Source organism: Saccharomyces cerevisiae, chromosome XIII (genome assembly GCF_000146045.2).
Source record: "Saccharomyces cerevisiae S288C chromosome XIII, complete sequence".
NCBI lineage: Eukaryota > Fungi > Ascomycota > Saccharomycetes > Saccharomycetales > Saccharomycetaceae > Saccharomyces > Saccharomyces cerevisiae.
This window is the reverse complement of record NC_001145.3, coordinates 255872-271317: the sequence shown is the minus strand read 5'-3', so window position 1 is coordinate 271317 and position 15446 is coordinate 255872. Positions and strand designations below refer to the sequence as shown.

Genomic DNA, 15446 nt, shown 5'->3' with positions numbered 1-15446 from the left:
TAGTCAAGTTTGTATAATTGAGCTGAGTATTATTTTTTGTACACAAAAACATTGGCTTTCTTATATCTTCTCTATATATACTCTCTTTCATTCATCGATAAACGTTACATTTGTTATTCATAGAGAATAAAAATCACAGCCGTGGAGAAGAAAGAACAGAGTAAGATCAAGTCGAATAAAGATGTCGTTGGGTCCTCTTAAAGCTATCAATGATAAGCAATTGAATACCCGTTCCAAGTTAGTTCACACCCCAATAAAGGGAAATACCGCAGACCTCGTAGGAAAAGAAAATCACTTTAAACAAACAAAGAGACTAGATCCGAATAATGATCATCACCACCAGCCAGCTCAAAAAAAGAAAAGGGAAAAGTTATCAGCTTTGTGTAAAACACCACCTTCATTAATCAAAACAAGAGGAAAAGACTATCACCGAGGTCATTTTTTAGGTGAAGGTGGATTTGCTCGCTGTTTCCAAATTAAGGACGATTCAGGCGAAATTTTTGCTGCCAAAACAGTTGCTAAAGCCTCAATTAAATCAGAGAAGACAAGAAAAAAGTTGTTGTCGGAGATTCAAATTCATAAAAGTATGTCCCATCCAAATATCGTTCAGTTTATTGATTGTTTTGAGGATGATAGCAATGTCTATATCTTATTGGAGATATGCCCCAACGGTTCATTAATGGAATTACTAAAAAGAAGAAAAGTTTTAACAGAACCAGAAGTTAGATTTTTCACCACTCAAATATGTGGTGCAATTAAGTATATGCATTCAAGAAGAGTTATACATAGAGATTTAAAACTTGGTAACATCTTCTTCGATTCAAACTATAACTTAAAGATTGGTGACTTCGGTCTGGCAGCTGTGTTGGCGAATGAAAGTGAACGTAAATACACCATATGCGGAACACCTAATTACATCGCACCTGAAGTGTTGATGGGTAAGCATTCTGGACATTCATTTGAAGTAGATATTTGGTCATTAGGTGTTATGCTTTATGCTTTGTTGATTGGTAAGCCACCCTTCCAAGCAAGAGATGTAAACACTATTTATGAAAGAATCAAATGTCGTGATTTTTCGTTTCCAAGAGATAAACCAATCTCAGATGAAGGTAAGATTTTAATAAGAGACATTCTATCCTTAGATCCAATAGAAAGGCCCTCTTTGACTGAAATTATGGATTATGTATGGTTTAGGGGAACTTTCCCACCATCTATTCCTTCGACGGTCATGTCAGAAGCACCAAATTTTGAGGATATTCCTGAAGAGCAGTCACTGGTTAACTTCAAAGATTGCATGGAAAAATCTCTACTATTAGAAAGCATGAGCAGCGATAAAATTCAGCGTCAAAAGAGGGATTATATTTCTTCAATTAAATCTAGTATCGATAAACTAGAAGAGTACCACCAAAACAGACCATTTTTACCACATTCTTTATCCCCTGGCGGGACGAAACAGAAATATAAGGAGGTTGTTGATATAGAGGCACAAAGAAGATTAAACGATTTGGCTCGTGAAGCAAGGATACGTAGAGCACAACAGGCCGTTTTGAGAAAAGAATTAATAGCTACATCGACCAATGTCATTAAATCAGAAATCTCCTTGAGAATATTAGCCAGTGAGTGTCATCTTACTTTGAATGGCATTGTAGAAGCAGAAGCTCAGTATAAAATGGGAGGTCTTCCGAAATCAAGATTGCCTAAAATTAAACACCCAATGATAGTTACCAAGTGGGTCGACTACTCCAACAAACACGGATTCTCCTATCAGTTATCAACAGAGGATATTGGTGTCTTATTTAATAATGGCACCACAGTTCTCCGATTGGCAGATGCAGAAGAGTTTTGGTATATTAGTTATGACGATCGGGAAGGTTGGGTAGCAAGTCATTATTTATTGAGCGAAAAACCACGAGAGCTAAGTAGACATTTAGAAGTAGTTGATTTTTTTGCCAAGTACATGAAGGCAAATTTGAGCCGAGTATCTACGTTTGGCAGAGAAGAATATCATAAAGATGATGTATTTTTGAGAAGATACACAAGGTATAAACCATTTGTTATGTTTGAACTAAGTGATGGTACTTTCCAGTTCAATTTCAAAGATCATCATAAAATGGCAATATCCGACGGAGGTAAATTGGTGACCTACATTTCTCCCTCCCATGAAAGCACCACATATCCCTTAGTTGAAGTACTAAAATATGGCGAGATCCCAGGATATCCAGAAAGTAACTTTAGAGAGAAACTAACTTTGATAAAGGAAGGTTTGAAGCAGAAGTCCACAATTGTTACCGTAGATTAAACCAATATTAAAGTAGAAAGAAATACGAATACGAAATTACCAGTCCATTGATTGGGCCCCATTAATAACTAATACTAAATAAAATAAATGGTCTTGCCCTTAACGAAGATAATATATAATATTTACCCCTAGCATTAATACCCTTTTTCTAAAGGTACGAAATGAACAAACATCTTTCATGTTAGTTCTTCCTTTTCAATAGTTCTCATATAGCGTTTTTTTTCGCCTGAGCGGTTCTAGAGCTATATCTATTCAAAATTGCCATGCTTTTGTATTCATATTGTATGTATGGGATGATAACCTGTCGCTTCCTGAGATTTTCTCAAAAATATTGTTTTGAACCTAGATTTCTTTTTAATTATTCTTACAGGTGCCCATTGGAAGAGTGACAACATTAATTTTGAAAGCTATTCACTTGGTACATCCGCGGTTTACCAATTTTTAAGTTTTATCAAAAGCTGGCTTACTTGACATGTATCTACAAACTTAAGAATACTATTATGGGCAGTTATTTGCTAATTCTTTGTTACCTAGTTAAAATCCAAAAAATCCTGATTTATATTCATTTTATTACTGTATTCCTTTTTTCAAGGCGGGAGAAACTTATACCGCCATAGTAAAATAAATAGTGACTAAGGTAGCCAGAACTTCTCATCAACAAATTGCGAAATTAATTTCTCTTAGAAAAGCCATTCATTGGAAAAATGAAATACCGTAAATTTTAATCATCCATTGCAAGATCTTTTATATACTCTGTGCAGTTTTTTCAACTCTAGCCAATTTATCCTGTCGTTGAAATCTAAATCTCTAAGAGCAATTTGAGATTTCGATATACATTCGGAGAAAAATTATTTTTACGCTGACGTTATATTTAAAGTTCGGAACGCATACACATTAAAAATCCTTTTTTCAAAAAACAACAAAAATATTTTAGTATTTTCAAATATTAAAAAAGAAAAATAAATATTTTGTTAGGTAGTCATGTGATTTTTTGTCACGTTTTGTTGAGTTATATTATCTCAAGTGTAGTAAATCGCTTTATTTAACAGTTGTGTTAATTAACTAAGGTTCATAGACAGATTGCACATGGTAATCGAAAGCCTCATATTGAAAGGGCCATCACATCCCTAAATATATTTAGTAGTTTTAAATTATTAATTTTTTTAAGGATACGCTATAAAGGATTACATAATAGAAGATACAATTAAGTAGTACAGCTCAACAGCTACAAGAATTATTTTCTCCATCTAGGCGAATATTGATGGCATCATTATAGTCATCTTCAAAGGCTTCTGTATCAGCTTGATTCTGTTGTAAAGCACTCCTTGCAATTTCTTCAAATGCGGTATCAACGTTTATGGCGTTTTTGGCACTTGTTAAAAACAAAGGAATATCGCCTAATGATTTAGCAAGCTCCTGAGCGGACTTTTCTGATACAATTTTTTTAGATTCTTCGGCATCAATTTTATTTCCCAGTATAACAAATGGAAATGTTTCTGGTGAGTTTACGTTCGCATGCACTAGAAATTCATCTCGCCAAGACTTAATATTCTCAAAGGAACTGGCATTGGTCACATCGTAGACCAAAACGCAACAATCTGCACCTCTATAGAAAGCAACACCCAGTGATTGGAAACGTTCCTGTCCAGCAGTATCCCAAACTTGCATGGTGGCAACTTTATCACCGTCAACTGTCACCTCTTTTGTTAAAAAGTCAGCCCCAATTGTTGCTTTATACTGTTGAGAATACTTATCATTGACATAACGGTGCATCAAGGAGGTCTTCCCAACACCAGAGTCACCTAGGATGATTACTTTCAAAATATTTTTTTTTCTAGAAGACATCACTTAATTTGAATTGATACAGAAGGGGTTTCTATATGGATAAGAAGTGGACTGGATGAGCTTATTCCTCTTATTTTGTTGGTGATTCCCAATGCTGTTCCTCTGTAACGACTGCTTTCAAGATAAAGGTACAGATTAACAAAAGGAACTTCTTCTCTCAGTAGGTCGAAATGCGAAAAGTTAATCCGCGAGATACAAACGTTACCCGTACCGGTGAGTTCTGAGGTTATTCCAATCACTGAAGAATCGTCAGCTATTACAGAGTAAAACAGCTGTCACTCTTTTCGAGTTACGGAGCTGCCCGTATATATATATATATGTAATGATGTTTCTTTCAAACTCTTTATCTCTTATTTTTGGGTAAAAAATTCTATAGAACAAGTGAGAAGAAGGTAAAATATTGCAATGCTCAGTCAATCTTAAACACATTCTTGAAGAACGCTAATGTTGGTTGTGGCAAATGCCACAAGACTACGCTGATCTAAGCACGCCTTCCTGAACTCCATATAATTGCTTAGTTCCTCGGCCAACCTTTCGTGAGCTACAAAAATTTCGCTTCCAAGTTCTTTGAGCATTTTTGAAGAGGCCTTTATCTGAACCGCTAGTCTTTGCTCCGATTGTTCACGCTTCGTTTCAATAAAACCACCAAGTGGAGCACGACTAGAGGTATCTGATGCACTTTTTGGCTTAACCATGTTAGGAAAAGCCTTCCGATAGCTTTTATGTAAAGCTAAAAACTCACCATAATGTTTCCACCAGTTCGGAATTTTTTCAAATAAAATTATCTGAACGAAACTAGATAGTTGGATAGTACATTGTTCCAAGAAACGCACGTTTTCTAGTAGTGCTGCTAGCGATAATTCACTGAACATATTATGATTTGTTATAATCCCCTTAAATGCGCTGGATGCTTCACTATTAATTAATTTTCTACCCATTTCGTTAAGACCCTTATAAGCATCCTCGAAATCATCGGATTTCAAATTAATAAATATTAAGACTTTCCTCAAAATATTCAAGCTTGCCTTAAATGATGAAATCTCATCAAAATTAAAACGTAAAAAGCTTTGTATCATATTAATCTCCTCGGGTTCCATTGTTTTTGGATTTTCTTTTCCTGAGGGTTTCTGGTTTCTTTTAGAAGTGTTTATGCGCATCCAATATAAGATAGAAGCCTCATCAGTGAACAAATTTTCTGGAATTTTTTTCAGGAATAAAAGAACGTTGAAGCAGTTAGTTAATTGGTGAAGTAACGATGTGACATCTGTTTTCCCGATTATTGTTAAATCAGAACGGTTTAAGTGCGATATTTCATCGATATAGGTATTTAATGGCAAAAAGGTGAACGGATTGTCTTTCAGAATTGAGCGTAGTAAGCCTTGAATTGTTTTCATGTTAATAACAGTAGTGGCGAAAGGTTTCTCTGCATTTGAAACGGATGTTATATTTGTTGTCGCATTTAAATTATGATATCGCAAAGAATGAAAATATATTAATCCAAAAAGTGAATCTTTGACACCCCTTTCTCCTATCTTGCTTAGTACCGAGTGATCTTTTGCATAATCAAAACAAGTGAAGAAGGTCGAGTTTTGAACCTTCTCTAATATAAGTCGACGGTCTTTCGTGATGGCGTCAATATTACTTAGTCTTTTGTACTTCACATATACCATTAATGGCGTCAATCCCTTATAATTTTCCTCATTAATATCTAGCTTAGTCAGTTGTAAAAGGATTGGAATGTTTGTTTTCAAAACATGCAACAAGCTATTGCCCTTATTATCGGTGTGGTCTAGATAGTCAAACAAACTGTTGTGCTTTCTATACCAAGTATTTGCGATATCAAATGCGGTCTTCACCATTTCTTCATAATTTGGTTGATCATAACTTCTAAAGATGGAAAATAAAGGCGTTTGTCCACTGGAATTTTTTCGTTTCCAATCAATATAATTTCCGATGCTTTTAAGTATATCCATTTCATGGGTTAGATAATGAGCCACGGTACGTGCATATTTATCTGTTTTATTGATATAAGAAACCAGCTCCTCTTCAGTACAATTGAACAGCATGATCTTTATGAGAACTTTCGCGGCTTCTAAATTTCCTGCTTTTATCGATTCTATAAGCAGCGTAGAACCATCAATCGTTTCGTCCTCTAAAAGGTCTTCTACTGGAAAGTCGTTTTCATATTCAGAAAGAATATCTAATAAGATGTAGTTTTTATGATTTGTTATACATATGGATAGAATGGATTGTCCTTGCTCATTTCTGTAGGTCAAAATATCCTTGTATGTTGCCAGATCTTCTACTTCATTTGTGGGGTTTTCACATGACAACTTATCTAATAAATTCTTAGTTTTTTCACATAATGTGTTAGCTTTCGCCACGTTGCCTGTATTTTTGTTGAAGTCTTCGAAATAACAAACCACTGCTTCCAGTGTGGATACAGCATACCCTAGAATGCCGAATTTTGTAGAAGAAGAGTTATTCGAAAAATTTTGCAAATAGTAAAGATGACTTTTAAGGTGCTTTTGTTCACTTCTGCAAACAACGAGCACAAAAAGGCTAATTAAAGTGTCTGCATCCATCGTCATGTTATTCAATCCGTCTGGTAGTTCTAGTTGATGTGAATCCATTTCGGTAGTACCTGATAATTTCTGTAGAGTTTCAACTAATATTTTAGATTTTTCAGCGTATGAATGGGTCAAAGCCAACTTTTGAAGATGTTTGGACGCTAGATGGAGACGCCTTTCAATAAGAGTGATGTCGTGTAATTTAAATTCCCCATAATCTTTTGAGTAAAAATCTGTCAACAACTGGTTCACTGAAAAATATTTATTTTTTCAGTGTCTACTTCGTGGCCTTTGAAATGTGTAGTAAGCCTAGACCATATATCATCGTAAAGATTTAGTTCAAAATAGTCGTGTATAAGATCGTAAAGATTAGAAAAGTTCTTGAAAAGTGAATCCGATTTCATTCCATCAAATGCTTGTTGCACGATGCTTTCAAAAATACTTCTAGATGGATCATCACCAGGAGCGAGCGTTCTGTAACTCGAAAACAATTGGCCAAGCTGTGTTAATCGAGCAGGATGAATGTGCAATATATTCTCGAATGACGATCTTTCTTGCTGAAAAGAATCTATCGACAGATTTGGCATAGCATGTGCATTTTTTGGTATTTTCTCATAATTGTGAAAACACTGTAAGTAGTCGTTAGGTACAAATTCGCAATTTAAAGGTTGATCTATGAATAGTATGATAAAATCAGCCGCCCCTTCAAAGTAGTCATTAAAATTGGGTAATATTTTTGTCTCTAGAATCTTTAGTCTTCGCCTTATATGAAATCCATTTAAGGCATGGATCACATTATTCTTCCATTGAATAACAACGGTCTTACCATCTAACGTTTCATAATGACTGTCCCTTGAATTCGTATTTATGTAAGAGTTTTCAGTCATTAACAATATGTAAGAGTTAATAAACTCTGCATTATAACAGAGGTCATGTAACGGCAGTTTGCTCTTGACATCGTGGTAATTCAAAAGGTATTCTGAAGGAGGTGCTAGGAGGATAAACCTACGGGTTTTTAAATTAGCGAAAAGCTTTTTCAATGGGGATCTTTCTGGTTCGGGACAGTTAAATATAGCATTAACCAGCGGGTTCAACAGCGTTGGTAAATGGTAAACTGACATTGTCAACCCTAGCTAAGCCATAGCTTTTCCGTTGAGGAATTTACAATAAGGTGGTTCCTTTAGTTATAAATTGCAACTGCCAAAATTTTCGGGTAGCGGCAAAATTAAACGAAAACCTTCTGTCATATTAAACATAGTTTAGTGACGCAATGCACACACACTCATATATATGTATATATTTATCTATATCATAGGTGTAAGGCAAAGTTATCACGTGAATATACTGTTTAGTATACAAGTACGTTGATTTAACGGCTGAGAGATTCTCAAACAAAGTAACGCTTAGTTTAGCTAAAGTAGAATCGAAGCGCAGTGAAGGCAAGACGAGTTATCCCTTTATCACAAAATATAAAAAATAGGTAAAGAGGGGGGTGGGGGTGGTTCGGACTTTGCATCTCGGTGCATTAGTACCACTCAGCTTCAGTTATAGGAATACTGACAATGTTCTTGAGCCAGGGAGAACTGAAATTTCCATACCCTTTAACCCTTTATTCTTGAGCATATGATCTTATTTTTCCACTCAGCACAAAATACACATCCCGCATATGATCTGGACACTGAATAAACAAGGGGCTTTACGATGGAGTAGTAGACCTGGATACGTAGTCACCACAGGGATCCTAAACTGCGTCATAGTAAGTTTCTTTGATACTAGAATGTCCCTCTCTCGTAGTAGTTGATATCCCGTATTTCTAGTTAGTGACGTTTATAAATAGGGAGAAAAAAAATCGGAATAACATTTCCATGCCTTTTTTTTGACACTTCAGACCAGATACGCCACCAGCTACAAACTAACAATGTCCACTGATAGTACACGCTATCCAATTCAGATTGAGAAAGCCTCGAATGATCCAACCCTTCTGCTTAATCACACATGTTTAAGAGTCAAGGATCCAGCAAGGACCGTTAAGTTCTACACCGAACACTTCGGTATGAAGCTATTAAGCAGAAAGGATTTTGAAGAAGCAAAATTTAGCTTGTACTTTTTAAGCTTTCCAAAAGACGACATACCCAAAAATAAGAATGGAGAGCCTGATGTTTTTAGCGCACACGGTGTCTTAGAACTAACTCACAATTGGGGTACTGAAAAAAACCCAGACTACAAGATCAACAACGGGAATGAGGAACCTCATCGTGGATTTGGGCACATCTGTTTTTCTGTATCCGATATCAATAAAACCTGCGAAGAGCTAGAATCTCAGGGTGTCAAATTCAAGAAGAGACTCTCTGAAGGAAGACAGAAGGACATTGCGTTTGCTTTAGGCCCTGATGGATACTGGATTGAGTTGATCACATATTCTAGAGAGGGTCAGGAATACCCAAAGGGCTCAGTAGGTAACAAGTTCAATCATACCATGATTCGTATTAAAAACCCAACCCGGTCTTTAGAATTCTACCAGAATGTGTTGGGCATGAAATTATTAAGAACTAGTGAGCACGAAAGTGCAAAATTTACGTTATACTTTCTTGGTTATGGCGTTCCAAAGACCGACAGCGTTTTTTCATGTGAAAGTGTGTTGGAGTTAACTCATAATTGGGGAACTGAGAATGATCCAAACTTCCACTATCATAACGGTAACTCAGAGCCCCAGGGTTATGGTCACATCTGCATAAGTTGTGATGACGCTGGCGCCCTTTGTAAAGAAATTGAAGTGAAATACGGCGATAAGATCCAATGGTCTCCTAAATTTAACCAAGGCAGAATGAAGAATATTGCCTTTTTGAAGGATCCTGATGGTTATTCCATTGAAGTCGTTCCTCATGGTTTGATTGCCTAAAAAGTTGAAATGAATAGGAGGTTAGTATTTTTTTTTTACAATAATGACCATTCTTGTTGACTTTTCATACACTAATTATTATTTATATTTTGTATTTAAGTACTTACTATAACGTCGACATCAACGCATACATGCCAAATATCTGGTGCAAAAGTTTTTATGCGTTCAAGCTTAGATCTCACAAACTGAAGTTTGATGCCACGGTTTCTAATTAATGCAATTGACTCATTAATAGCGTCGAGTTCTACAATGACATTCTTTTCGAAACTTCCATCCTCAATTGCATCTATGTGTACATTTTCATGTATATGCATTGTCACTTTTTCCAAAGAAGCTCCTTGTAAGTAAATTAATTTGATGGCCAATGGCCACCCTTGTTTGCTTGAAGGCAGGAGACCTAAATTAATATGCCTAATACGTAACCGAAATCCGGGATTCTGAGATAAGAATTCAGTAAGCCTTTGAACGCACATTTCATTTGATTCTTGGAAAACGTGGCAGTTCCCAGATTTATTGAATCCGTTTGCCTTTAAGCCGCGCTTTAACCCTTCTACACTCCAAGGGTTTAGTTCAAATGCAAAAAGTGTCCTAGCGCCCTTTGTTAAGTAGCTAAAAGTGAAGTAACCTATTCCTGCGTATAAATCGACCACATCATTATTGCAAATATCTGGGAAAGTAGTCAAAACTCTTTTCTTCTCCTTGATATTCCCTCTACTAAACATGGTAAAAACGGGTGACCAGATTTGTGTTACACCATTTTGTATGACCTTACACCATATGCTTGAGTTTAGTTGTTCTTGACTGGGATTTTCCCATAACGTATTATCGTTATCATCCAAAATACTGTCATCAATCAATTTGCCATAAAGCGGTTGGATATTGAACGGTCTTCGCAATACATCTGCCTCTGTGATAGGGTTATTTATGGCCAGATGAGTCAGTAGTCGATTGTTAGGATGAAGACTCGTGCCTTTACTTGGTTTGCCGGGCGAAAGGAAACATAGCAGCTCACGATAATACTCATTTGGATCGAAGAGTTTCAGTTGGAATGCTTTTTGCCAGATTGGGTGATTAAACGATCTCACTGTAGAATTATTGAACAATACAACTGGTGGATATATTGTATATTTTAGAGGTAAATGATCTAATAAATGAGATAAAAATATCTTGTCATTAGCAAGCCCATGATCTTTTAAAAAGCTCTTCGTAAATTCCGTAATGCTGTTACTTTGGTGTTTCAAATGTCCTTCACTACGTTCCAAGTTACCACTTTCATGGAATCGTGCCTTCACACCGGCTATATTGTTAATTTCGACAGCCAATGGATGATTGAGATCCTCAATAGAAGATTTTATAACTTTGTTATCATTATCGGAATAGATAGGAGTAACAAAAAGGCCGTTGGTTTCCAGTTTAACTTTTATGGTTTTCAACAGTCTTTTATCACTAACTAAAAATTCTACAGGCATGGTTTCGTCACTCATTCACGCTAACGTTGTCTACAAATTATTTGAGTAATATTGTAAAATCCTCCAGCTCCACCTCATCACCTGAAAAATCTGGAAAAAAAAAGTGCGAAGACATCAAGCAGCAAGATACTTCTCATAATGAAACCAAATAGAGTGCCTATATTAACAACATTTTCTTCATGTAAACAATATTGGCCGCGCTGATGACGAACGACATTCAAATGTCTAAAACGGCTAAACTTAGTGAATACATTTACAAATTCATTTCTGTTTCGGAGGGGTGACAGAATGACTATAAATTCCATGCTTAAGACTTATCGCCGATATAAGTAAATATTGAAATGAAAATTAATCACCATCGACCGACTAGAGTTCGCATAAGTATATTATCGTGTACGGTGTAAGAATATAAATAAATGACGAACGGTCGTCAAACTTAATGGGAGCTGAAACACAAGGATCCGAATTATGATAGGGTAGTGAATGGCGACACATAAGCGAATAAAGAGAGATCATAATGCTACTGTGTAGAAATATTGATCACTTCTCGTGGGTTCGTAAATCCTCGGGGAAAAACTACAGTATACTTTGTATTCGCAAAAATATTACCGTTCCAAATAATAGTATGCCAACGATTATCAGCAAGTTCATCTCATTCACAGTACCCAGAAATACGAAATGAACAACTTTACACAACGATGATTCCTTTTCTCATAATACTTTCATTCGATTCATCCTTATATATTACTCACACACATCAGTTGCTCCAAAATCTAATAACACTGTGATCCCTGTTCTACTACTCTACTTTAATTAATTCCATCTTTTAACAACCTATACTATGGAATATAATTGATAACGATTTTAATTTTTTGAACGAGTAGCCGATAGACCAATATTACCTGCTGTTAGAATCAAATATGAATATAGACAATGTAATTATGTAACCAGAAGGAATCACAAGAAAACAGAATACACAAATAATCAAGTTAGTATGGCAACTTGGCCGAGTGGTTAAGGCGAAAGATTAGAAATCTTTTGGGCTTTGCCCGCGCAGGTTCGAGTCCTGCAGTTGTCGTTATTTTTTGCCTCTTGATGGATTTTTAAGTTTTGCGCTCATGCTTGTTATGATAATAGGAGAGCGAAATGCGGTAATTTTGTTTACGTCCATAATCATTTTTTCGTTTTGAGATTATTTCGGATCGGCAAATGCATTTTTTTAGCTCTGGAAATGTTGTTTTCACTTTTTCGCTTGCTTATGTGCATCCTAGGACTTTAGTTCACACCATCGATTATTTCTGTTAGGTTACACAGCATCTTTTACGTAAATGGCATGTGGCGATTCGCCAACTGGTTTCTCCTCATCGTTCCTAGCGCGGGGCTGACGGCCTTCCTCTGTGTTTTCAGGTAGTATCATCGCTATCGCACTCCACCAGCTACGAAGCCGGTGCAGGCAGAAACATTACTTGCATAGTAATACACGAAATTTATTTACTTTAAACCTTTATATCGAATTTATATCCCTAAACATTGAATTCTTCTCTTTTTTTTTCTTTTTTTAATTAGTTTTTTTCCTATTGTAGTTTTTTCCATCGCAAGCTAGATAAATATCTTCAACTTATTCACTTTGGCAGGACCAGATTTAACTGACTTGTGTAGCTAAGGAACGTGAAGGCTGAACAACAGCGGGAACTAAGTGCAGAATATATCGGCAGAAGTTTTGCAGAAATAACCCCTCATTAACACTCACTCTCATCCTTCAACTGCTCGAAAGACGGTTAACAAAAACCATCAAAAAGCACTCTGTTACTTAAATATAATGCAAAAATCCGTTAGAGTGGGCGACTATTTTGACAATGATGACAATGGTTTGTGGTCGTGGTACTTAACAAACCTCAGATTAGGCGATTTTGAAGAACTTATAGGCAATCAATTAAAATACACTCTGTTAAAAAGATTTCTGAATAGTCATTTTTATGGTGATAACAATATTTCGGCCAGGCCAAACAAGAAGATTTTGTTAGTTTCCATCCCAGAGAATGTTCATGAAGATATCTCCATATTGGAAATCTTCCTCAAAGATTACTTTCATCTGGAAAAATTAGAACACATTCAAATCTCAAAATTAACTCACTCCCACTGCTACAATCATGAAAATCATTACCTATTGACGGACAACCTCAACAATTTCCAAGACCCTACCTTTTTAGAATTTGCGAGTACAAGTTGGCAAGTTCAAAAAAATTCCAAGGCTTTAAACAATAACAATAGAAATTCAATACCACCACCCACAATATCTTCATCAAAAGCTTCAAACGGGAAGCTAGAATCAAACGTTTCGGATGATCAGTGGTCAAATATAAATACCCAGACTTCAACAGCTACCCGAACTAATACGAATACGAGGACTTTGACATCTCCGGACACAGTTGATATAAACGTTACATCCGTGAATAGTCAAAGCAATAATAATGATACGCCTCAAGATAATGAAAACGAAGTTGATGAAGAGGATGCCACAAGTTCTATAGTCCTAAATTTTTCTCATTCGCGAACAGTAGATTCAAAGCCTAATAGACTACCCAAAATTTTTCCATCATACACTAATGAAGACTATACACCGTCACATTCCGAGATAATGTCAATAGATAGTTTTGCTGGCGAAGACGTATCATCCACATATCCCGGACAAGACCTGAGTTTAACTACTGCCAGGCGCGAGGATGAAAGTGGTCAGGATGAAGTTGAGGATCATTATAGCAGAGTCTCACATGATCTAGGTGACGAGAGTATCGATCAAGCAAGTTATAGCATGGAAAGTTCGGTCAGCTACACTAGCTATAGTAGTAGCAGTAATAGTAGTAGTGCCCACTACAGTTTAAGCAGTAGCAGCCGAGGTAATCCAAAACGTGAAAACATCGATCACACGAATGCCACCTATGTCTCTGAATTGTCAAGTATAACGAGTTCTATAGACAATTTAACTACTTCGACAACCCCAGAGGAGGAGGATAATTTAATTCATCATAACTATGACGCCCAAGGGTATGGATCAGGAGAGGACGATGGAGAAGAGGTTTATGATGATGAAGATCTTTCTTCTTCCGATTACTCAGTACTATCCATTCTACCGTCAATCTCAATTTGTGATTCTCTAGGGTATTTTAGGCTAGTTTTGCAATCTATATTAATTCAGGATCCAGACACCAAAGAAATTTTTACTGCGATTAGACAGTCAAACAATAAACCTACAATGGCAAGCGTTACCGATGATTGGTTGCTGTATGATTCCAATTTTTCAATGAATAATTTACAAATTCTAACACTTCAAGATTTGCTAGATATCAAGAGATCATTTCCAAAAATTTTATTTTACACAATGGTTATTGTGACAAACTCCGGCAAACAGGTTGAAGAAGAATTCAAAAATCCCAATTATGATAATAGGGAAGGAATATCAAAAGAGCAACCTCTAGATTCTGAGTTATCATTAACTAACGACCCGCAACAATATTTCCCGACTGCATATAATAACGGTTACAACGACTATATTGACGATGAAGACGATGAAGACGATGGTGACGATGCTTCTTTATCAGAACAGTCAGGCCCACAAATGTACATACCAACTAGAATGGAATCTAACGTTACTACAGCACATCGTTCTATTAGAACCGTAAACAGTATCGGGGAATGGGCATTCAATAGACATAATTCTGTTACAAAAATCGATAAAAGTAATAGTAACGAGTTGGATAACTCTAAAACAGGTGAAAGTACAGTTTTATCAAGTGAACCTCATCCAATGACACAACTGTCGAACTCTAATACGACTTCCTCGAATTTTAGCCATTCTTTGAAGACAAAAAATTCTCACAAACCTAATTCCAAGGGTAACAATGAAAGTAATTCCAAAAATGAGTTGAAAAAGATAAAGAGTTCCATCAATGCTATGAGTGCCGTGGAAAGGTCCAAAAGTTTGCCTTTACCTACATTACTAAAGTCTTTAAGCGGCATAGATAACCCTACTCATGCCACTAACAAGGATAGAAAGCGTTGGAAATTCCAGATGAATAGGTTTAAGAATCATAAAAACAGTGGTTCTGCAGGTACGGATAAATCTCAGCGTTGTGCCATCATGTAAAGAATACTTTACCACTATATATAGATATATATATATACTTGTATTATAATTATAATCATTATTGGTACTATTGCACTTACCAGTTTCTATATTGACATTGAAGGTGATACAGAGAATTCATACATAGTCTAAATATATTTAAAGTATAGGTTGTGTACATAAAAAAATACCGAGGTGATACAATCTACCTACTTTCGGCGAAAAGGCGAAGCAAGGTAAG

The 15446-nt window shown here is 36.1% G+C and overlaps 7 protein-coding genes and 1 non-coding gene across 8 annotated transcripts, besides 5 other annotated features; 4 read left to right on the top strand and 4 right to left on the bottom strand.

The window, feature by feature from the left end:
* Positions 1-181: 181 nt before the first annotated feature.
* CDC5 (polo kinase CDC5) lies at positions 182-2299 on the top strand (the record flags this gene model as incomplete). The annotated part of the gene is made up of 1 exon (NM_001182497.1): positions 182-2299. One exon carries the CDS (start codon positions 182-184, stop codon positions 2297-2299), a length of 2118 nt encoding a protein of 705 aa, NP_013714.1.
* An 869-nt stretch (positions 2300-3168) lies between these two features.
* Positions 3169-3193: a centromere (CEN13_CDEIII of CEN13).
* Positions 3169-3287: a centromere (CEN13; Chromosome XIII centromere).
* Positions 3194-3277: a centromere (CEN13_CDEII of CEN13).
* Positions 3278-3287: a centromere (CEN13_CDEI of CEN13).
* Positions 3288-3517: 230 nt separating this feature from the next.
* YPT7 (Rab family GTPase YPT7) lies at positions 3518-4144 on the bottom strand (the record flags this gene model as incomplete). The annotated part of the gene is made up of 1 exon (NM_001182356.1): positions 3518-4144. One exon carries the CDS (start codon positions 4142-4144, stop codon positions 3518-3520), a length of 627 nt encoding a protein of 208 aa, NP_013713.1.
* A 419-nt stretch (positions 4145-4563) lies between these two features.
* Positions 4564-6777, bottom strand: VRL1 (Vrl1p; the record flags this gene model as incomplete). Its single annotated transcript, NM_001182357.1, has 1 exon — positions 4564-6777. The coding sequence occupies one exon, from the start codon at positions 6775-6777 to the stop codon at positions 4564-4566; it is 2214 nt and encodes a 737-aa protein (NP_013712.1).
* Positions 6778-6962: 185 nt separating this feature from the next.
* On the bottom strand, positions 6963-7835 carry YML003W (uncharacterized protein; the record flags this gene model as incomplete). Its single annotated transcript, NM_001182358.1, has 1 exon — positions 6963-7835. One exon carries the CDS (start codon positions 7833-7835, stop codon positions 6963-6965), a length of 873 nt encoding a protein of 290 aa, NP_013711.1.
* A 186-nt stretch (positions 7836-8021) lies between these two features.
* Positions 8022-8255: an origin of replication (ARS1309; Autonomously Replicating Sequence).
* Positions 8256-8632: 377 nt separating this feature from the next.
* On the top strand, positions 8633-9613 carry GLO1 (lactoylglutathione lyase GLO1; the record flags this gene model as incomplete). Its single annotated transcript, NM_001182359.1, has 1 exon — positions 8633-9613. The coding sequence occupies one exon, from the start codon at positions 8633-8635 to the stop codon at positions 9611-9613; it is 981 nt and encodes a 326-aa protein (NP_013710.1).
* Positions 9614-9708: 95 nt separating this feature from the next.
* Positions 9709-11097, bottom strand: TRM12 (tRNA(Phe) (4-demethylwyosine(37)-C(7)) aminocarboxypropyltransferase; the record flags this gene model as incomplete). Its single annotated transcript, NM_001182360.1, has 1 exon — positions 9709-11097. The coding sequence occupies one exon, from the start codon at positions 11095-11097 to the stop codon at positions 9709-9711; it is 1389 nt and encodes a 462-aa protein (NP_013709.1).
* Positions 11098-12078: 981 nt separating this feature from the next.
* Positions 12079-12160, top strand: YNCM0009C. The gene has a single exon. It is a non-coding gene; the product is annotated as a tRNA-Ser (tRNA).
* Positions 12161-12901: 741 nt separating this feature from the next.
* Positions 12902-15226, top strand: GIS4 (Gis4p; the record flags this gene model as incomplete). Its single annotated transcript, NM_001182361.1, has 1 exon — positions 12902-15226. One exon carries the CDS (start codon positions 12902-12904, stop codon positions 15224-15226), a length of 2325 nt encoding a protein of 774 aa, NP_013708.1.
* Between the last annotated feature and the right edge of the window lie 220 nt (positions 15227-15446).